The sequence below is a fragment of the Python bivittatus genome, unplaced genomic scaffold, assembly GCF_059951505.1.
Source record: "Python bivittatus isolate LINGU-HERP-01145 unplaced genomic scaffold, Pbiv_v1 ctg000140_np1212, whole genome shotgun sequence".
Taxonomy (NCBI): domain Eukaryota; kingdom Metazoa; phylum Chordata; class Lepidosauria; order Squamata; family Pythonidae; genus Python; species Python bivittatus.
The window spans coordinates 2229215-2252545 of record NW_028277043.1 but is presented as its reverse complement, the minus strand read 5'-3'; the positions used below and the strand labels follow the sequence as shown (position 1 = coordinate 2252545).

At 43.9% G+C, this 23331-nt stretch overlaps 1 protein-coding gene across 4 annotated transcripts; it reads right to left on the bottom strand.

Moving 5' to 3' along the window:
* Positions 1–1082: 1082 nt before the first annotated feature.
* On the bottom strand, positions 1083–18766 carry FAM174B (family with sequence similarity 174 member B). Of its 4 annotated transcripts, none has more exons than XR_015795351.1 (3): positions 18678–18766; positions 8378–8509; positions 1083–5862 (listed from the first exon to the last, which is right to left on the bottom strand). XR_015795351.1 is itself a non-coding variant. In XM_007422331.3 (3 exons), the coding sequence occupies exons 1-3, from the start codon at positions 18592–18594 to the stop codon at positions 5859–5861; spliced, it is 441 nt and encodes a 146-aa protein (XP_007422393.1). In that variant the 5' UTR covers positions 18595–18746; the 3' UTR covers positions 1085–5858. The 4 variants fall into 4 exon arrangements, 2 of the variants coding, with proteins under 2 accessions (XP_007422393.1, XP_087992558.1); XR_015795352.1 differs by lacking the exon at positions 18678–18766 and adding an exon at positions 18049–18255; XM_007422331.3 differs by having other exon boundaries at positions 1085–5862; positions 18290–18746.
* Between the last annotated feature and the right edge of the window lie 4565 nt (positions 18767–23331).

The following is a 23331-nucleotide window of genomic DNA, read 5'->3' as shown; positions in this document are numbered from 1 at the left end:
AACTTTAAAGATATGTGGACTTCAACTCCCAGAATTCCCCAGCCAGCCATGCTGGCTGGGGAATTCTGGGAGTTGAAGTCCACATATCTTAAAGTTGCCAAAGTTGAGAAACACTGTCTAGGACATCAAAGAAATAGATCTTTTAAGACTCCAGGTTTGCCTTTCCATTTTCACAAGGGATTTAACTGTTTTCTTTTTTTTAAAAAAAGGGAAAAAATATTACCCCAGACCTGGCTTCATACATTGCATTGAACTATCATGCGTTTTCTTTTGCTTTGAGTCAGTCTGCTCTGCAAACCCAGCTATTGGGGTTTGCAAACTGAGGCTGACGGCTTAGCTTCTTGGGCGAATTCAGCCCGATCACTTTGTTACTGATCTTTTTATGGTTTAAGTGTATGGTGAAGCCAACTGAGATTATTCGACAAAACATCTTTAAACAAACGAAGCGGTAGCACAAATCACAGATGCCCAGCACAAGCCACAGGGATGTCCTGCACATCTTGCCATCGTTGCAAAAATGATGCAATGATTTGTGACACGTGCACAATGACATCATGATGTGCAGGACATCACTCACCTCTCTTGCAGACGTCTGCAAGCTTATTGCATAAACTGAGCCTATATCCCTAAGGGTAACTTAAATTGAAAGTGTTCTTTTAAAAGGGAGTACTGTAGATTGTTGATGATTAAAATTAACCAAGCACAACAATTAACTTAGATGTTTGATTAATCTTAAACCCCCGTAGGAATATTTTTGCTATCTTATGGCTTCCTAGAATCTTTAACTGATGAGATTAAAGTAATGATTATGACAGCTGCAACTCATCATAAATTTGAATAATGGAGCTTAAATAATAAGGAGCTCTCATTACGCTAAATATCATTAAACATGAGTTAGTCGATTATTTTCAATATATCTGAAATACACTGGCCCCTTATTTGAGATGTGGGGAGAAAGGGGTTTCCCCAAGAAGAAACAGAAACTATACCCACTCCCAATAACAGCAAGTACTATGTAGTTAAACTAGAATAGCTAACTTTAAAGGCATCTACACATTATTGATTTTTGTCAAAATATTAATATTTATTTTTATTACTATAAAAGAGAAAAAATGATAAAGTGGGGAAAAGTACAAAGAAATATATACACACACAAACAAAAATAAACAGGAAAGGATCTTGGTTTGTTTTTTTAATGAGGGATGCTTAATTTATGCCATCACCATATTTCAGGTGTACTTTCAGAACAAGAACATGCTTCGATGGTGTTCAGAAATGGTAGGAAGCTCTTCCGTGATTTCTTCAGTTGGGGCAAAGCATGTGATGCTAATCCAATTATTCTTGTACGTAGATCTTGCTGTATGCCTTAGGAAAGTGCCATCCAGATACACTGGCTTCAGTTCCCAGAATTCTCAGTAACAACTTCTTAGCTAAGAATTCTGGGAGATGTCCAGGTTGGAGAAGTCTGGCACACTGTGGTTTGAATCCAGACATTGTAGGTTGTTCAGTAAACCATTGTTAAAACAAGCTATGATTTAGTGCAGCCTGGAGCTAGTCTTTGCTTCTCTGAAATTTAAAAAAAAATTAAACTCAGGATCCAAGGAGGGCTTTTTCCCAATTTTTTGTTTTGTTTTGGAATCTTACCATCTCTCAAATATGGGGGGAAATGTTCATGCATTGAAGGATGCTTGCATCAGAGACATGGCTCAAATCCAAGGAAAATGAGGACAGGTTTATTACGTTTGCTTTATATGACTGAAATATGCTCTGTATTAAGGAAGGGGATCATGTAGCTCTCCAGGAATCAGTGAACTACAATTCCCAGAAGCCCCAACTAGCATGACTGAGAGAGATGGAAGCTGGGAGATGTGGTTCTGCTATATTTTGCCATCCAAACTTTGCTTTTCACTGTGGACCTTCATAGCTTTTCCAAACACAGGATTTTCCAGCTGTTCTTGGCCTACAATTCCTATCCTACTTAATCATCGGCCATATAAATTGGGGAAGATGAAAATTGCAATCCAGCATCCTGTCTTCCAGGGGGTCATTCTCTCTCCAGCCTGCTACAACCTCCCTGATTTCCCAACCTTCCATCAATCCCAAGAGAAGACATCAGGAGAAAACCTCCATGTGGATTAGTATGGGCAATCAGGAGGCCCGTATGGTGGCATTTATTCTGTGATGAGTTGACCACTCCATATCCTCTCTTTCCTTGTGTCATCCTTTTTTCCATCTTTCACTAAAGAGTGCCAGTATGGTGTAGAGGTGAAAACATTGATCTAGGAGTGGGGAGACCCAGGTTCTGGTCCACCCTCAGCCACAGAAGCTCCCTAGGGGATTTTTAGCTAGTTGCTTCTCTCACCCAAGTTACTTCATGGAGTTGCTATGAGGAAAAATAGGAGGGGGTACTATGTACGCTACTTCCAACTCTTGTATGAAACATGGGATGTAAAACCAAGCAATATATAAAATTGCAAGCAAAGACCTCCATCTGGTCCTCTGTAGCTATTTCTAGCCTCAGCTAGCCAGTGCAGTGACACAGTGCAGCCTGTCCTCATTACTGTGACGTCAACACAATGGTTGGATGATTCTAGAAGATGCAGTAAGTTGCTCATGAATGCCACCAGGAATAACTACAGCCCACAGGACTTCAGCCCTCAGGAACTGGCCTGCCAGTAAGAACAGTTGGAGAATTTCTCCTTCCCCTGGAGTAATTTGGATAAACAGTCCATCCAATTACTCTCCCCAGATTTGACACAACATGCTGTGTCCAGCCCTATTCTTCAATTCTCCCTTTCTGTTGTCCGTGCTTGAACACTCAGATCTCAACAAATCCCTGTGCACATGTAGCACAGAAGTTGTCCAATTCAGGCTTCCCCTTAACATGTAGGAAGTACTCTTTTCCAACACGCTACAATTCTTTGGGGGTGGGGGTAGCTAGTCAGCCCTCCCACCTTCAGCCTTGGAAAAGTACTAAGGATGATGAAAACTAGACCAAAGCATGAATTTTGGTTGGGAAACGTTCCCCCCTGCCCCACCTCTTGCGGCCTTTAAGCACTGCATTTTCTTGCCATTTCACTGAAGGAGGGGTACCTTTCAAAGACTGTGTTGCTATAAAAAATTCCCACCCACCATTTGCCAGTTCAGTGCAGACCTGATATCGTTGCAATATATCCTTCCATAGCCAGCAAGCAAAAAAGCCATGTGTTAACTCAGTATGTCAACAAATGAAAGAGCAATACCAGAGATGGGGAACCAGTGGTCCTCTGGGTGCTTTTAAACTAGCTTTCAGAAGCCCCAGCCTTTACAGGTGATGGTGAGGGATACTAGGAACTTAGTTCAGCAATCCCTGGAAAAGCAGTTTGCCTCTTTGCTCTGGGCCAAATCATGCATCTTTGAGAATTTAATGCTGTCTCTTGGGTCTTTCCACAAACATGACAGGCTAGAAACAAAAATGCCACGCAAGAGAAAGTTCTAAAGAATTTGTCTAGCCTGGCTGTATTTTCAGGATTCACTAAAACACATGCACGCTCAGAAACTGTACCTGAAAAAGCCAGCTAGCCTCAGGAATTGCAAAACAGGTTAAAAACATTCCTTGCCACTTTTGAGTTTCCTTCTCCAACTCAGGGGTCTCTTCAATGTGTCCCTTCCCATGTCCAGTAACTCCTAGGGAGCAGGGCCATCTGCTAAAAGGGTATCTGCCTGAGGAAGACTGCCTTGATGAACATTGCAGCTAATTCCGTTACTGAAATTTAGAAACATTTTATGGATGGGTGTGAAATCCAGCCATTTGGGCAATACAGATCAGCCCGCAAAGGATGAAGCAGATGGGGAAATGGATGCAAGCAACCAAATTGGGTAGTAAAGAGCTAACCTTGAAGCTTCACCTTTTTTCCACAGGAAGAAAAGACACTGGAGGAAAGAAACAGACCGAAGTGGGGTGAACCAGAATGGACCGCATTCTCAATTACATAGAGATTTTTGCAATAGTGCTGGGGGATTTCATGCAACTGCTTTTTAAGGAAATAAGCCTGCAAAACCACAGGATGTTCAAAAGCGAATCCGCAGGAGCTACTGGAACCAATAAAAAGCAAGCATCAGAGAGGAAGGATTTCAGAAACTTCATGGATGATGCAAGATACACTGTACGCTTGCCTTGGCATCACCTCTACTAAACTTCTGCAATTGCCACTTTGCCTGAATGTACTTCCCTCCACCAAGTTCAACACAAAAGGAAAGCCTCAGACAATCCCAAGAGAAAAGGAGGGCCTGGGAAAACCAAAAGGTTTTGCTCCATATCTGTGTCACAGCAAAGAAAGGAAGCAAGAGTCAAATCTCTTGTGGCTGCCAGCTCAGAATATTTCCAAATTGGCATGACAAGAACACATCGATCTTAACTAAGCAATCTAGAGAGATTAAACTAATCCCTTTTTCTGAGAACACCAGCTCCAGTCTGGATTCCTGAAACAAGAGAATAAACATCTTTTTGTGTCCCAAAGTTACCACTGCAGGGATTCTCTGTAAATGTGGCTTTCAGACATGGCATGGGAGAAGGGAGCTGGGATGCAGAGTTGGTGCAATCCAAGCCCTAATTTGCACAGGAACAGCAACACAATGCAACACAATGCAACACAATGCAACTCAACACAACTCAACCCTTTATTATGGCCTTTAGGACTGTGGCCTGTAGGAGCAGTGACCAACGGGCCATTTTTTCAGCGGTACTAAAGAAGCATTTGACTCTCCTGGAGAAAGAAGGAAACAAACACCATCCATTTTGCCTTATATTCATTTGTTAGGTATAATTAAAAGGAAAAAGAAACAGTCCACAGCTAAGAAAAATTTAAGCCAAGATGAAACGAGTGAAGCTGCTATCTAGACACTTGATGTGTTGAGTTTCAGCTGTCCTAATTGCCAGTCAGTAAAAATTCAATATTTCTCGAGAGAAACCAAGTTGGGGAAGTTGTGGAGAACAGATGGGACCATTCTGGCATGAAGGCAAAACCTCTTCTTCCAATTCAGTAATCTGACTGCTAATTGTCTTGAAATGAAAAGACTATGAGAAACTATAGAAAGCAAAAGAGTGCATATGTAAAAAAGCAGTTCTCCCTATAAGGATGTAAGATGCAGGGAATTTAGAAAAAAAAAATCCTCCCCCCTGAAATAGTCTACTGCATTTTGTTTTCCCCTGCTGCCCAGAATTCACCTTCTGGGGGGAAAAAAAGGTTGGGGAAAACTCTCTGTAAAAACAGGGAGCCTTAGTGTAAATTAATACAGCACGGCACTTGTCCTCATTAATAGCAAGGAATCAATTATCTACTGAATGTGTTACCCACCAAAATCCTCCCCCCCAGAACACAAATATACATATAACCCTTGCAAAACAATTGCAGCATAGTTGATACAAGTTCCAAGTTGTATACAAGATTTTAGCCAACTTAGAACCAATCCCAGAATGCAATCAAAATCCATCTGTCTACTTTAATATTTTGAGCAAAGAACATCTTGGCTGCCTTTGAATCGTCAAACCAACATTACCGCTTGTGGCTGACCTCAGTTCTCTAATTCGTTAGAGGCATCTGAAGCTACAGTAAAACAGAAGGATTGTCTTTAGCATTAAGAAGTTCAGAAAGAAGATGTCCTTCAGTTCCTCACATCATTCCTCCAGGAGCATAACAGCCATGTTTATTAGGAACGTGTCAACTGCAAATCCAGCATCGCTCTTTTCTGTTGAGAAGAGTGGAAAATCCAAATGTTGTGGATGCAAAAAAATTATTCTCCATCTCTCCTTTGCGTCCAAGGTCCTTGCATCATTTTCTACAGGGGACAACGTTCCTGAGAAGACTGGTCCAACAGCCTCACCTGAGAAAACACAGGGAAAGATATATGGCCAAATTAGCATCATCAGAGGATGCACAGCACCACAATTAGAAAGATTTGCAAGCTAGCAAGTCACCCATCATTTAAGAATTAGAACTGAGCTACAGAGCTCATTTTGGGATCAGCTGTTCTTCTGTGCAAATCTCTTCCTGGGCTAATCAAAACTGCTTTTGTGTCCACTGCATAGAGAGAAAGTCTATTTGCAACACAGCTAAATCCTTCACACCCAAGTAGAAATACCACCAGACTTGGTATTACTTGCCTGGCTCCAAGCAAATATTTTCCCTGTTCAGGGAGGGTAGTTTGTCCCAGACAGTCTCTGTAACTGACTAAACCATGGCTTCTGAAGTCAGGAACAAGCGTTGGAGCCATAAGTACGCCTTCCCCTGGTGCTTCAAATCCAGGCTTGTTTTTAACCACAGCTCTCCAGGATGCCAGAAATGGTGTTGATCGGATTTAAAACCAAATCAGGGCCAAAGTCCTAAAGCTCATAGGTGAGCCAAGATGAGCAGGCATCCAAACCAGGAGCAAAAGAAGTCCCTGTTTTGGAACATCCAACTTGGCTGTGGGAAAGTTAGATCCAAGTCCTCCAACAGCCAGCAGAGAACCTGAAGATCCCCACCACCACCACCAAGGCTGGGACAGCACCTTGGTCACGTGATCCATCTCCCAACTCACTCAATGCCCCTGCAGTTTTTATGCCAACAGTATGAAAGGGGTTTGCCACTGCCTTCTTCTGGAATGATTGCTTGGGCATACCAGCTGAAGGCTTTCCTAGTAGTCCCCCATTCAAGGACTAACCAGGCTCAACTTTGCTTACCTTCCTGGGCCAGACAGGGGCAACCAGATCCCAACTCTTCCTGAAACTCCCCAACTCCTTATATGGGGGCTACGTTCCTTCAATATACCCTTCATATCTCTGTCTGCTTTCATGGGGATGCCCATCCAGTGGGTGGACTGCCAAGTAATGCATGCTTCAAATGTTCAGGATGGTCACCCACTGGCAGAAGTTGTGACCAAGGGTGCATCTCAAAGAATGAACGGCAAGAGGCAGATGCGTAACTGTTTTGCTTTCATGCGTAGAAGTTGTTTTGTTCAGTGACTTGATTCCCTGTCTTTCTGCTCTGGCAAGTTGTCACAGGTTCGTTTAATATTCAAGGGTGGGTTACCCAGACTCGCCAAGATATTCCCAATGGGACACTGCACACACACAGACTTTTCTCTTCCCTTTTATACTGGGGTTCCTTTACTTATAAAACCAACATTCACAGTAGAAAAGGGTTCTTTTTTCTACCCAGGTGTCCCACTAACAGAGTTTTCACCTAACCTATATTTCTATCGCTCAACTTACTATTATACTACTATAACTATTAAACACTACTGCTGTCCCTAGAATATCTATTACTATTCCCAGGTACCAGTGCTCCTTTAAAAGGACAATGCTCCTGGCCTTTCCACAAACCTTGACTGCTGCTCTCTCCCTTGCTTCCTTCTGCCTCTCCTCTACACACCCAGCTATTCCAAACACAGGGCTTTTTAAACAGTCTCTCCCCCATCTGGATGCTGAGCTGCTTTAGAAATAAAATGCAATTCCAGTTGCCTCCACTCTTTTTACAACTCATCCCTCTACACAAGTCCTCAAGGGAGAGAATGGAAAAACTTGAACGTACGCCTTAAAATATTTTAAAAAACTAAAATTCACAAAGAATCTGCAGTTAAAGGCTTGCAAGAGAGGTAGATTTTTCTCCCGCTGAAAGGGCATCGGGGGCAAGATTCAGTATTTTATTTATTTATTTTTGGTTTGCATAACTGTTTGTGAAACGTTTTTCAGAGAGAATAAAACCTAATGCAAACTAATACAGAACAGAGAGAGAAAAGGAAAAAGACATAAATGCAGAAAGAAAAGAAAAAAAAAGAAAAGAAATAGAAGCTTCCAATCTCCTTTGTAGCAAATGTGAGTTATCTCTTACTCTATGATTACCAAAAAAAAGCTCAGTTTTTTCTATTATCAATTTTTTTTCTAATCATCAAAACCACAAGTCATAAGGGGATTTTTTTTCTTTTTCACGCAAAAAGTCTATAAGGGGTTTCCAATCAGAGATAAATGTAGACATTGTCTTTTAAATGTAGATATTGTCTTTGGGGGCAAGGTTCAAAACATTCAACAGTTCTGCTTCTCTTGGGCCTATAAACAGAGCTGATCCTACACTATTGTCAGTCCTGGGGCCATGGAGTGAGCCAGATTCAAGGGATCACTGGGGGAATCTCTGTGCTTCTCCTTGGGATCCTACAACAGCCCAAATGGAGCATCCCATTAATCTACAGCAGTGTTGTCCAAACTTGGCCACTTTAAGATGAGTGGACTTCAACTCCCAGAATTCCCCAGCCAGCCATGCTGGCTGGGAATTCTGGGAGTTGAAGTCCACTCATCTTAAAGTGGCCAAGTTTGGACAACACTGATCTACAGACTAGCATGCCTCCTCCTCCTTCCCCCTACCTATATTTTATGTCAAACACTGTGGCGTCTTCCTCATCATCATCCTCTTCGTTTAAGGGGGCCATTTCCACACGTTCTGCCGGAGTTGTGATGATGTCGTATTTGCGCGGCTTTTTAATCCTCCTGCCAGACCTAAAACAGCAAAAGAGAAAACCATTTAGATACCACATAACTCCAATATCTGTTTAGAAAGATTGCAACCGTCTCTTCCGTACCATGGTCCCCCAAGCCATCAGCAGCCATTTTGGCTGGTTGGAGGAAATATTTGGGGTGGGCTAGGGGGAAGAATCACAAGATTCAAACCCCAAGACTTCCCGTCTTAAGACCATATGTGATTGATTAACTTAAAGGTTTTGTTCACACCCAAAATACACAACCCACTCTCTTCTTCATCAACTTATGATTCTATGTGGGGTCAACTGCTTCATTTCCAAGCTGGCACTTCTAAGAAGTTCTCTTAAAACAGCAAGCTGGAATCCAAGACATGGTTGGAAACCTTCTCGTGAAGGCTGCAAAAGGAAGTCTGTTGCACCCTTGTGAAGTCTGTAGTGCTAAGAGGAATAATATTCACTTTTTTTTCCTTCCTGGTGCACCCAGTATCTGTGGCACAGCATTTCTCTTCAGCTGAGGAATTCAGCTGTTTTAATCCAGGCTTAAGACTGTTTAGAGTAAAACCTATTGCATGAGACTAATCAAATGTGGATGGCTTTTTATCTGGAGAATAAAGCCACTATGTTGGGAGAAATATGTATATGCGTTCTGCCCTATTGAAATCCTGCCCCCACACCAAAAAAATAAAAAATAAAAAATCTGGAGCCGTCACATTACATCAGTTTAGGAATGAAATTGCCAACGATTAAACAGCTTGTACTCTGTCGGTCCAACTGTCATTTGAATGAGCTTGTTAGATGCGAACCGCATAATGAGCTATTAAAAACCAATACAGGTTGGCAGGTGTTTAAAAAGTGTTCTCAAGATTACGCTATTTATTTCAGAAAACATACCAGCTTCTAGTTCACGTTTCACCATCAATAACATTAATTAAAATCACCCCTCTGTGCCTTTATTATAGATTTATTTGACGTCCGTTCAGTTTTGCATTGTTTTTGCTGACACATTACAGACCTCCTTATCACAAAGACTTGGGCTGTGCTGAAAGCAGCTTTGTACATTTAAAAAGAAAAAATGCTCTCTCTACCCAAACCTTCCCCTGGGGGCAGGATTACATAACCCTTTCTTGGTGTGCTTCATTGCACCTGAAGGACTCTCCCAGAATACAATGCTCAGTAGATCCTCCTAAGCTGACCTCAAAGAGTTAAGCAGGGTTCGACTTTGCTGGCCTCTGGATGGGAGAGCACCAGGGCTGAAGCCTAAACCAGGAAGTTAAAATTAAAAAAAAATCCCGAAAGGAAGAAAGAACGAACCACCTATTTCATGCTGCCCAGAAAACTACACGGACATGGTCCTTTAGTCAATGGCAGTGGAGCTGAAATTAAGGGAAACTTTGGGTTCATGACACACCACAGCACAACACCTGAGACTGAAGGCAATCTTGGTGACTGTGATAAAAGGGCGTGTTAAAATAGCTATGTGCTTTTAACCACCATGTAACCTGTATATTTCAGGCTCTCATGACTGAGAAGCTCTTAGTCCACAGTTTACAAATATGCTGAGGTCCAAAGCCAATATTTCCCTATTCCTGCACATTTGAAGGTGTTTTTTTAAAGAGAGAGAGAGAGCGAGCAGTAATTCTCTTGCTACCATCTCCTCTCTCTCACCTTCTCTTGGGCACTTTCCCATGTTCAGTTTCGCCAACCAATCTTAGCTGACCATTTGATACACTCAGTTTCACAATTCCTTATAGTCGGCTGCACTACATCAAAAGTAGACCCTCCAGCTTTGATTTTTCCCTGCTTTGCACACACCATTTTCCAGCAGCTTCCTACTACTAAAATGAGCATCACTGTGGCTTTGAAATACGTTCTACTCAGCTGCACACAGGGCCCCCAATGGCCCCCAAGACCTGTCATAAAAGTTCCTCTTGGAAAAAATGGGTTTTTGAGGGAAAGCAACTTCAGGAGGATTCAGAGGAGAAGCAATCCTTGTTCTGATGAAATATAAGATTACTTCTGGGACGCATGGATCATTCTTCTTGAATCTTGCCTGCTCCCCTGCAAAATCTAACCAGAATTCCTAGCCAGCATTGTTAAAGGGACACATCTGGAGGACCTGATGTTGTAGAAAGCTGGGCTAGTAAAAATCGGAACTTTTAATCACTTTGCAGAGAATATTAATCTCAAACAGCTTTTGTTTAAAGTGGAGATGTAAAAACACTCCTATTAATCTTTATGGACATTATTACTCACACACCCTTTGCTCTGGGTTTATTTAAACATCTGGCACTGGGCACCTGTGGCCTGCATTTATGAATTTCAAATATTTACTCAGCTTAACCTAGCTTGTTTTAGTAGTTCTGTACAAGCTTCCACAGAGTTACCACTCAGGAATTAGTTTGACAACTTCCCCTTTATGTTCACCTTTCGCGGTGGCTTAACAGTCCATTTTTAAAGGACAATAATCAGGTGCCTCTACAAACTAGTTTCCGCAGTTAGTGAATGCACAAAACAAGCCCTAACATGCATTTATTTATTTCCTGTCAATCCAATATGGTGACCTTGATGGATTCCACTGTTCCTGATAGCCCTGCTCCTCTGCTTTGAACAGGGTGTGGGCAAGCAAGATTAACTGGGTAAGAAAAGGTTAACCAAAAGGCCATTCTAGACAGCTTTACTTGCTAAGTTCTTGTCTCAGGCTTCTGTTTAAGGTGGGGCGAGGTAACCAGTTAAAAGTTGGAAGGAAGTTGTTTCAAAGAAAACAAAACTAAGAAGCTCAAACCGAGTTGGGTCTCTTGTTTTAACATTGTAATTTTACACCCTATAGGCTGCCCCATCCCAAGGACTAAAGGCAACTTCTCGCAACTTGGCTGGGCTTGCTGGGAACGATGGGGATTGTATCACGACCACGTGGCGTTTCCTAAAACCCACTGCTTATTTCCTCGGCTTTGCTATAGAGGCGAGTAACCGTTTTGGAGCAACCGGCAGAACAGAACTTGGGAGCACACAATGTGGTTGTCCTGAAGGACACACTCCCGTGTGTTAAATAACAAGTTGTGCAGAGTGACCATCATCATCAGCTGTAGCATCCCGTCCACCCTGTGCTCTTCCCTTGCTCTTTTTTGCTAGGTGGGGGGGCCTGCTTCCAAGCCAAGCACAGGGCCATAGTTACTTCACCATTTTCCAAGAATGCTTCCTGGGTTTAATTGGGCCTAGAGGCATTCTTGGAAATGAACATGATCCTCTCCTCCATCATACATAAATAAGCCAAATTGCTAGTAAGCCTAAGGACACACAATTGGCTTCTTTTAAAAATACATAAATCAGCCAAATTGCTAGTAAAACTGTGCAATCAAAAATAGGGTTATTCTTCTCACTTCTGCTTCCCTTTCTTGATTGTCCTCCCTGGGCTAACTTTAGACTGTAAGCCCCTTGGGGCAGGAAGCTATCTTGTCATTGTCAAAGGCAGGGTGTGGGGCTGCCAAGCTTCTGCCTGAGCCACTCTAGCCCCCTCAACAACAGGGACCAGAATCTAGCTCCTCAGCGTGCAAACCAAGATCTCAGGACCACATATGCTCCCCTTTCCAAATCTGGACAGTGTCCCTTCACCGTGCCGAAAGTTGCTGCTGAACTGTGATTTTTTAATGGAAGAGGGAAGGATTAAAGACTGGCAGCAGGCTGCCGATATTCAACTGAGTTTCACTGTTTTCAATTCATATTACATCAAGCATCATTTCCATCCTGATCCACCCCGTTTTTTTATTGATGTGTTAGATGTATACCCTACATTTTTCATCATGTCCTCCCATTGTGACTCAGAACCACCACCCTGTGAAGCAGGCTGAACTGGGAGAGAGTGGCTGGGTCAAAGTCACCCAGTAAGCTTTGGTAGCTGAGGGTGGGGTTGGACTGGGATCCCGCTGGTGCCGATCCAACATCTGAACCCCTACACCACAGAAGTTCTTTGTGGACACTGGAGCCTACCTTAAAGACCAAGCGCAGCCCTTGCTTGGGGCTGGGTTCAACTGAAGCAACTTATAAGCCTGGGGAGCCTTCTCTGCCGTGGCTCCCTCCTTGTGGAACATTCTCCCCCCGAAGTGAGGCTCACCCCTTCCCTGATGTCATTTAGGAAGTCCCTCAAGACCTGGTTGTGTCATCAGACCCGGGGGTCTTTGGGAACCGGAGACCTTCTTAGATGGCTCCACTATGATTCATTTTCTCTCTCTCCGTGGGGTTTGTATATATTAAAATTTAAAATTTTCAAACTTTTTCATGATGCTGTATTTTAATCATCACTTTTTAATCTTTTATCATGATGGTTTTTATCCATTTGTTATTTTATTTAATTGTTGTACACCGCCCAGAGTCACTTTGTGCAAGATGTGCGGCTATATAAATGTGATAAATAAATAAAAATAAAATCAATCCATCAATTAATCAATCAAGGTGGTGCATCCCTGTGGCAGGCAGACCTGGGTTCCAATGGCACTAGTCATTCAAAAAAGAATCTCGCAATAATGGTGCAAGAAGCAGCTGCCGACAAAAGCGAAGAGATAAACCCATGTGGGCTGCTGTTCTTCTAATTTTGCAAATGTTTTGCTTCATTTAAAAATGCCACTGAGGCGGTTGGCAGGAGAGCTGTGCACCAACCCTGCACCACTTCCACTACTTGGTTAAGGCGGACTGTCACATGGAAAGCAGCTGAGTGTCCTCACTGGCTTCAACCTGCGATCTATTTTTAGTCAAGCAGCCTTGAGAAAAGGATCCATGCTTAACCCAACCCCCCTCCAAGAACAGGTCCAGAAATGAGTCCTCCCTGAGGCCGGCCAGAGTCTCTTGGTGAAATAAAATCTGGATCTTGATGTTTGAGGCATAAACCCAGATCAAAGCCCCACTGTGGGAACCCCAAGATGCTGGGAATTGGTACCCCCCCAGTCTTACAGCCAAGACTTCTAGGATCCTGTAAAAATGGGGAGGTACTAATCTTCTTGGGCTCTCCTTCCCCTTTTTTAGTAATGCTTTTAACTGATGTTTTATGTATTTATATATATTTATGTTTTTAATGTTTGTTGTGGGTTGCCCAGAGTTCCCCCATCGGGGGGAGATGGGCAGATGAGAAATTTAATAAATAGATAAATAAATAAATAAATAAATGGGTAAATAAATAAATAAATAAATAAAATTTTTGCACAGGAGCTAAATGAGAGGCTGATCAGAAGATGTCTCAAACAAGGGGGCTCCAGGAGAACCAGGCAGGAGAGGGGCTAAAATATTAGTGGTGGGAATTACAAAAGCAGCACATGCTTATTACAATCTTCCAAGCTGTTCTACAAACCAGACCGTCAAAAAACCCAGAAAGATGTGAAAGAATACTGCTTTTTTAAGCCGGGGCAAAACAAACTTATGGACTTCGCCACCACAAGATGGAGAGGCCACTGTAGTGTATAGATCTGGAAGATGCTGGCTGAAGAGCAAGTCCCCCCTGAGCTGTGGTGACTCAATGGATGACTTGAAGCCAGTCACATTCTTTCAGCCCATCCTACCTCGTCAGGCGGTTGTTGCTGTGGGGAAAAACAGAAGGAAAGAGTGCGATCTACCCCACCTTAAGCTGCTGGAAGATGGGCGGATGAGAAATTTAATAAATAGATAGATAGATAGATAGATAGATAGATAGATAGATAGATAGATAGATAGATAAAATTAAATCATAAACAAATAAGCTGCAATCATTAATCAAATAAGTAATGCCGTAGTGCCCTTCATTAACTGGACCTAATTCTAAATATGTCATGTGCCCCTGTGTTCGCTGGTCCCCTTTTTGCTTTTCCCCAAACACTTTGGGGTGCAAAAGGATGATTAGGCTGGCCCATCCAAGCAAAACATATCTATTGCATAACTTGTGGCTGCAATTCAGCCGTCTGCCTTGGCGACGAACCACCCTGAATTTTGTTGGGATACTGGCAAGAATCTTATTCTTTCAAAGGGGAGCGTCAGAGTGCCAGATGTCAAGGAAGATTTTTGCAGGAACTTCAGTCCCCAGGCAGTACAACAGGGATCCCCAGAGAATAGCTAATGCTTTGATTTCGAAAAGATGCTTTCCTAGCCTTTGTCTACACGCACCAGCCTGTATATTAATCATCATTAATGTCACATACTTGGCCAATAAAGTATTCATTCTTTCTTTCTTTCTTTCTTTCTTTCTTTCTTTCTTTCTTTCTTTCTTTCTTTCTTTCTCTTTCTTTCTTTCTCTTTCTTTCTTTCTTTCTTTCTTTCTTTCTCTCTCTCTCTCTCTCTCTCTCTCTCTCTCTCTCTGCATCCATCCATCCATCCATCCATCCATCCATCCATCCATCCATCCATCCATCCATCCATCTTCTGGATCCTGTTCTTTTCTTCTTATAAAGATCCGGTGGGATAAAACAATTTAAAAGATCCTGTAAGATAAAACAATCTACTTACAAAGATCCAGTGGGATAAAATAAATTAGAGGGATCTCCAGCCAGTGAAGAAAAGAGCATGGTTACTTCACTTGCAACAGTAAGAACAATCAGGAGAAGGAAATGTTGGTAACAATTCACCAACGTATTCTTGGGCATCACCAGATGTGGCTTCAGAGCTGCACAGGAAGTGTGCTGAGTCCCTCCTGATCGTTCAGCAGCATCATAGGGCTCCTTCCATCAGACCAAACCCCCATTTCCACTTGGCCACATGTCCATTTAGCCCAGCACTTCTCCAGAAGGTTGTTTTCACCCCAGACCTACCAAGAGATGTTTACCTTCAGCCTAGAAATATCTTCCCACAGAACATCTTTGCTACCCTTGAGCAAAGGAGTAGGGGGGAAATTTGGGACAAGACCAAATTTAGATTCAGTAAGAGCTCTACCTTCAGCTCTCAAAATCCATAAACTAGGTTCATTTCCATTTTGTTTATTATTATTATTTTAACAGCATCTGCCTGACAAAGAAGAGCTCAGCTAGGAACAAGGCAACTTCTACCTTCCTAAATCTGAGGAAGCTGGAGCCTACTAAAAATGGAACAAATGTACACACACACACACACCACAGCAAAGAGATGTCAATTTTGCAGAACATTTCACCTCTGTGTTGCCCAGTCCTTTTCCCCAGAACAGGTGAATGACTCCGAACGGGAAAAACAGGTTCTAAGAGATCTACCAAGACTTTTCAACTTGCTTCTATGGCTTCTACAGGAAGCATCCAGCTTATTCCTCTGGAAAATTACTGACCCCTAAATACAAAAATCAGCTTCCACTAAAGGCTCTCTCTATCTAACCTTCTGTTCAGGAAAGGCCTGTGACAGATTTCCAGAAATATTTCCAAAAGGGATCACACGGGCTTCCTGTAAACAAGAAATTAAATACACCAGAAGGCTGCCAAAGGCTGATGTGACCTTTCCCATTCATTACCTCTTCAAGCATCAGAGCCATAAGTCAATGGTAGCCCATGCACTTTGCAAGGAGAAAGACGCACGAACAATTCCTGACCCTAAAAGATTCTGCCCTTACAGACACACAGGATGGATTCACACATTTAACCCAGTTATGGAATCAACCCAATTTCTTTAGTTGCATAACACATTGAACCATAAATAAACTAATCAAAAGCGCTGTGACTGCAAAACCCCTGAGTCCCCAAGGAAACAAACTGCAGCTGCTGGGTTTGTAACCAACCTGGTTAGGCATGCTGTGTGAACTCAGCAACACACATACACATATCACCAGTTAAAAGATTCAGGTGATAAGTGATGTGAAAAATTACTTTGGGGTGGGGGGGTTGGAGCAATATTGCCAGTCCTGGATCACACTGCTAAAAAATCTGACTTGGAAGGGCTTAATTTCCTGTTCTTTTTATCTTCCCAATCTGGTGAAAATATATGGTCACCTGCCATGTAAATGTTAATAACATAAGCCGTAGCTGGAAGCTGTTAGGCAGTTGATGAAAACAGCCTTTCCCAACCTGACACCCTCCAGATGTGCTGTGATAGCAACTCCCAGAATTCCAAGCTATGGTGATGGGGAATGTTGACAACTGCTGTTCCAACACATCTGGAGATGGCCAGATTGGAGAAGGTGGGATTAGAGAGTGCATTAGCAGAGAGACTGGGAATTTGTGATTCTCCAGAAGCTGATGAATCCCCAGTAATCTTTGCCACCAGCAATGCAAGCTGAGGCTGTTGGGAGTTGCAATTCAGTATCCTCGAGCATACACAGGACTCCCACTCAAAGATAACTCAGTCCTGGAATAATGCCCTGCTTATAAGTTGGGGGTGAGTGGGTTGTTTTTTCTTCTTTTCTCTTTTCTCCTCTTTTTTCCTTCCTTCCTTCCTTCCTTCCTTCCTTCCTTCCTTCCTTCCTTCCTTCCTTCCTTCCTTCCTTCCTTCCTTCCTTCCTTCCTTCCTTCTTTCTTTCTTTCTTTCTTTCTTTCTTTCTTTCTTTCTTTCTTTCTTTCTTTCTTTCTTTCTTTCTTTCGCCTTTGAGTCAGTGTTGACTCCTGGCGCCTGCCTGGCTTGCCACTGCCTTCTTCCTAGGACTGAGAGTGACTGGCCCAGGGTCATCCAGCTGGCTTCGTGCCTAAGGCGGGACTGGAACTCCCAGTCTCCCGGTTTCTAGCCTGGTGCCTTCACCACACTGGCTCCAGCTACCAGGATGAGGTTTTCACGCAGGTGAACAGAGAGAGGACTAAAAGCAAGGATGGGTGCCCCAGTGGCTCAGCACTTTAAAAGTTGTTCCTGGTTGCCATTTGCAGGGGATGTGCTCCTGAGAAGGGCATCAGCAGCATGTTTGTCTCCATCTGCTGCTCCAGTGGATCCCTGTTAAGATCAGGCAGAAAAGCACTGAAGTGGGGAAGTGGTTTCCTCCCTAACACAGAGGTGTCCTGTTCAGAGGGGAAACAAGGGGGATTCCCACAGCCCCCCTTAAAAACTCATCTTTTCATGACTGCTGTGACTTGGGGGGAGCTAACACGCTTGACAGGGCTTGAGCCTCGGTGTGGCAAAACAGCTCAGCTTTAAATCAGAAAGCCTTGTATCAGATCCCACTGCCATCACCATTAACCCAGTGGCCTTTGGCAACTGTTTTTGGGCCTCTTCATAAGCAAGAGAGGGATAATAGCAAGCTCTTTGCTGGCAGGATTTGCATTCTGAACTTTGCTTATGGATGGAAGCACTTATAAAAAGAAACATTAAATATTTCTGACTTTTGGAGCAATGATCATGCCAACAGAACATGGCACTGTAAAATATCAAGATATGGAAAGCATTGAGAAGGATTAAGGCTTCTTAAACAACTGCTCTTTTGGATCCTCAACCTATAATGGCAAAAAGATATGCTGGCTACCTTATAGGAATGTGCAGTGTTATTGAGATTCAGTAGTCTATTTGGAGTACAAGGACAGAATAATTCTCAGTATAATTATTACAGCCGAGATAGGCCCAAGTGCAAAGGGGCAGGCTGAGAATACTTAAAAAACTGTGGGTTTAAATACAGAACATGTTTATCTGCTATTTCTCCACCGGGGAGGCAGAGGGAATATCGTGGCCTACCTTGTCAGGTTGTGACGGAGATTGTGAAGATAAGGGGCGGGCAGCACTTTTAACTCCGAGCGCAGCAGAGAAATAGACCTTCCCTTTCCCGACCCCCTTCCGAGAAAAGCTGCCAAGGGAGCGGGGCGGGCTTCTGCCCGGGGAGATGGGTGGGGGAGAGCCCGGCGGCTTTAGGGGCAGAGGAGCGAAGGGCCGTGGGCCGGGCATGGGGCAACCCGCACGCCCCGTCCTCCCGCCGCACCTGAGGACGCGGAACAGCAGGCAGGCCACCAGGCAGGCGCTGGCCGCGCAGGCTCCGATGACGGCGGCCTTGAGCGCCGGCAGGTCGTGCAGCATCGCCAAGACCGGGCTGCGCTGGGTGCCACCGCCGCTGCTATGATTCCCGGCGGAGGCTGGCGGCGGAGGAGAGACGGCGAGTGCCCGGTCGCGGGAGCTGCTGGCGTTCCTGGCGGCGGCGGCAGGGATGGAGGCGGGCGGCGGCGCCAGGGCGAGCAAGGCGGCGGGCAGGAGCGCGAGCAGGAGGCAGGCTCGCTCCGCCGGGCGCATGGTGTCGGGCAGGGAGGCGCGCACGGCCCGCGCGCGGCAGCGAGAGGGGACCGCGAAGCTCCCTTGCCCGCCTGCCTGCCTACCTGCCGCGGCGAGCTCCCCGCTGCAGCTCCTGCGCTCGGAGCCGGATCAGCCGAGCGGCGGGGAGGAGCTGAGCTGCGGAGGGGAGGGGGGGAGGGAGGGAACGGCGGGCAGGGACTGGCTGGCCTGGGGCCGGACCTCGGCCGCGGCAGGGAGGGGCGGCGGCTGCTGCTGCGGGGGGAGCGACCAGCCTCTGCCCGCGTGCAGAAAGCCTTCGCGCGTCAGGACGGGAGCCCCGGTTGCGTACCCGCCCAGGAGAGCCTCCCGTCCCTGCGCGCGCGCAGAGCGCCTTGGCGGGGCAGAGCTCTCGAGGCCTCTGCGCGCGTGCAGAGCGCCCCCCCCCCCCCTTTGCAGAGACCGGCTCACCGATAATTCTTGCCGCAAAGCCAAACGGGGAACCCGGTTGGGAATCTCGGGAAAGGTGTCAAGAGAAAAGAAATTCCCATTCTCCGTAAGGTCTGCAGCGGTTCTTAGGGAGGTCACTGCGCGGCCAGTCTTTGGTTTGTTTAATCATGGCTTCTTGACTAACACAGGCTTGTCCACACATTCAGTTATGCCGTAGACCCTGATTTACAAGCCACCACAGGGCTAGATTCATTCAATACGCGAAGCCCTAAACAAAGTATTATTTTTTTACCATTTTCTTTTTCCCCCTTTTTATTATGTTGTTACAAGCCTTGATTATTTCAATACAGTAATGTTTATTATTGGCATTCTGTTACTTAGTTAACAGTACTGAAAATAAGAGAAAAAAAGATATTCTGTCAATATTAATTACAATTTAGGATATTAATATTCCAAGCATTAAAATTATTTGAATTAATCATTCAAATGTCATTGAGTATGACATTGTAAAAAAACCACTACAACTTCCATCAAAGTATTTGTTAAGTAATATAGGTTTCGGTCTGAAGCTAATTACTTAATATTAAAATCTTCATTGTGTTGTTATTTTATATATACACACATATTAATGAGAGGAAAAAATAGATGAATGGAACACATTTAACAAGAATTAAAATACCCAAAAAGTAGAAAAAGAGAAAAAAAATAATAGTAATAATTTTTAAAAAACCTATTAGGTTTCTGACTTAGTTTGACTAAATTTAAGCAAGAATGGTTCCCATACATACAACACATCACGCAGCATGGCAAATATAATCATTTACAGTTTGGCTTCTCTAAATATTGCAAATTAGCAGAGGTATCAAAAGGGGAAAGTCAGAAACCTGTTATTGTTTATTAATCAGATTCAGATCACTCTTCCTGCTTCTCCCTTCCCCACCCCTCAGTCTGGAGATCCGTTGGGAGCAAGGCTGTGGAATTACAGCAAGGAGTAAGAGAAAAGGGAAGATCTCTGGGTTGGGATCGACTCCTGCCTGCGTCCTTCATGGCCCCAGTTTGGAAGAAATTTGTTAGTACCCTGTTCTGCAAAAAATAAATGAGTGCTTGTGGTGTGAACTTGCTTTTCTTCCTGTGCACACTGAGGTTACCTTGCCTGCTAATGAAACTTCTGCAAGAAAGCAACAAAGATCAGGGAACACCAAGAAGCCACCCATTCAACCCTGAGCTACGCATATTCTCCATCGTTGCATAAATAAATGAACCAGTTCTAGGGAAGAAGACGGAATTCCTGGGCAAAGGTTTCTTGAAGATGATCAGCAGGCAGGATTCTTATATCCCATGCTAACCCGAGAATGGGACTGATTGGGTTTAGTTTGGGACTGTCTGCTGGGCCAACCCCATCAATCCTGGCTTATGCAGTTAAGCCAAGTATGGCATAGCGCTGTATATCCAGATTGTTCTGTTGAGCAAGTGGGAAGCATCCGAACAAACTGAGGAGTTTGGAAAGATCTTTTCCAACTCACACATTTTATTGAAAGGCAGAAGCTTTCAAAAGCTGCTGCCTTTGAATAAAATATGCGAGTTGGAAAAGGTGCTTCCAGATTCCTGATCTTTTGCCACCCTACACAGCTCTTCTCCTACAATGTCTCCAACAAACCAAGCTGCACAGCCCAAGCCTTGTTCCTCCAGCAGATGTCTGTCTAGCTTGAATGCAGAAAGGTCATCCAGGACTTCAGACAAGACCTGGGTTGGATGTGACCAGTTTTCTGCTCGAATAAACGACCACTTCATTATTCAGTCCCAGGAATTACTGCAAAATTGGCCAGCTATTCCAACTCTAGTATGTTGTGAGGAAGAGGCTAAATTGGAGGTTAAAATAGGACATGGATCGCTTTTTGAATCCTCCCTTCCCAAACTGGCTGCAGCTACATCCTTCAAATGCCAGATTCTGCCAGCCTCACACAGACTCCCAAATTGGTCCCTGGTGATTGGGGATTCCAGGAGTCTAACCCTGGGGCACTAGTTTCAGAAGAAGCTGTACAAAATGACTGGATCTGTACATCATGTTAAGCTATGATCTGCTGAACCATGGTTTACTGAAATCAGCTGTAGTGTCTACATCTCCATTCAGCTGCAAAGGAGCCAAGCCCATTTTGTCCTGCAAAAATATCCATCACAGCGGTTTGGGAATGACAATTTGGTTCACCAGAGAAGGTGAGCTTTGAAACCAGAGTCCCACAAAATGTTAAGGAAAGGGAAACTCAGCTTGGTGGCTTGGGGCCTGAACTAGACTATTAGCTGGTTTTCTATATTGGGGAAATCCATTTCTTGTTTAAATGGTGGTTCATAGACTAAACTGCTATTGACTCAATTCACACAGTGCAACCCAAAGTGAATACATCTTATCCCAGCCGGAGAGTTTAGTCTCAGGAGCTGGGTATGGTTTGTGTTTTAAAACATTGTCATCTTAACTTCTGGTGATGCACCCTTAGCACAACATCCGGGCTTGAGTTTATTTGCAAAATCATGCGTCTTTAAATTGATAGTATCAATATTATGCACTTGCCTTAGAAAATTGGTTCTAGCCAGCTACAACTGTGTTTGAATTCCAAACCTGGGTGGAATGTATTCCTGGTTAGCCCAGAGATGGAAGCTAATGTTCTTGTTCTTGTATTAAATAATACAAGAGAGCCAGTTTGGTGTGGTGATTAAGGCACCAGGCTAGAAAGCAGGAGACTGAGTTCTAGTCCTGCCTTAGGCATGAAGCCAGCTGGGTGGCCTTGGGCCAGTCCCTCTCTCTCAGCCCCAGGAAGAAGAATGCAAGGGCAAACCACTTCCAGAAAATCTTACCAAGAAACCTGCATGGACTAGTCCAGGCAGTTGCCAGGAGTCAAAAACCGGCTCAAAGGCACAAATAAAATAAACATAAAATAAAATAAACACCAATACTTCGTATTGACAATCCTTGTCATAGATACTTTCCACCCAGTCCTGCTCTTTCTGTCCTATAGTTTCTTTGAATGCCAAGTCACCATAAAATGGTCCACCCTGGAAGGAAAATGAACTTTGTTTATTTCAGATATATAGATAAGCTTTTTTCAATTGCAAAATAAATCTTACTGCTTTCTTCCCCCTAGGATTAACATACCAAATTCTAAGGAGAGGGATAAAGCCTCTGATTTTATTTATCTAAGCCAAGGTATAGGCAATCATGTTCCTTCCAGCAGTTTAGCTTGGGGGCACCAGCTCACCTACAATAGATCAGTGGCTTTATTTCCACTTGCCCATGATCAGTTTTGGGATTCAGGGCATCCAGATTGCTGAGCTATGATATAGTTTGATTGGGTTGGTTTCGCCTGGTGAGCATAGCAAGGTTTGCTCTCAGATCTGGGCTGCAAAGATCAGCACATACACTAGATGGCAGCAAATTGGTACAGAAACCCATTTGATTGCCCTCTAGTGGTGGTCTGGTGTTTTGCAGCCCCGATCTGATAGCCCTAAATTTCGGTAAACCCAGCCACTGTAGTTTGTTCAATAAAGCATATCTAAACAAGCTACGACTTACAGCATATGTGAATCATAGCAGATGATGGCTGGGTTCACATTTCCCACTAACTGATCATGTGGTTGGCTTGCTTGGAGTGTATACTCAGTCATTATGGTTTGTAAACCATGGTTTATGGTTTAGCAACATGCGTGAACCCAGCCTTAGGCCTGGGCAAAAATTGCTAACTTGTACAAGAAGCTAGATGGGGAGTTCTGCAGAAGTGCAAAACCCACACTTTTGTTAACCTCCATAGATGCATGTCCCTAACATTCTTTGACTAGCTGTGAATGTGAATTTTCAGGAGCTAAGGAAAGGTGTGTGTATTGGAAAAGAAAAGGTGGGATGGTGGTAGAAGTATTTTAGAGGAAGCCTGGCACCCTGACAGAAGCCAGGAGCCTCACCCAATACAAGGTAAGCTGAATAATAATAGTAAGCTGAAGTTAGCCAAACCAAACTTTGTTGAATAAATCACAGATGGCTGGGTTTAAATAATACAGGAAGCCAAAGCCAAACCCTCTGATCTGTGACCCAGTCACTCTTGGGATAACCACTTTATAATCAATCTGGAAGACTTACTGGCTGGGAGAAGGTAGAAAGGGAAGAAAATGAATCCGTCCCTTCAGTTGTCATCCAGAATTACCCAACTCTAAAATCACTGAAGTTGTGTTTCACCTCCAGGGCTCGCCTCGTCACTCATGCTTGAAATGCCAACCCATGGAGAACGAACAAACCTGACAAATTGCGTGTGTCATGTTGTTCTTTTT

What these genes read in the sequence shown, in the direction of transcription:
- FAM174B (XM_088136432.1), bottom strand. Translation starts at nt 18,594, where the DNA reads ATGCGCCCGGCGGAGCGAGCCTGCCTCCTGCTCGCGCTCCTGCCCGCC. An exon ending in CTGCTGTTCCGCGTCCTCAG is followed by an intron (nt 8,510 to 18,289) that starts GTGCGGCGGGAG and finishes TTGCTGTTTTAG; the next exon opens with GTCTGGCAGGAGGATTAAAA.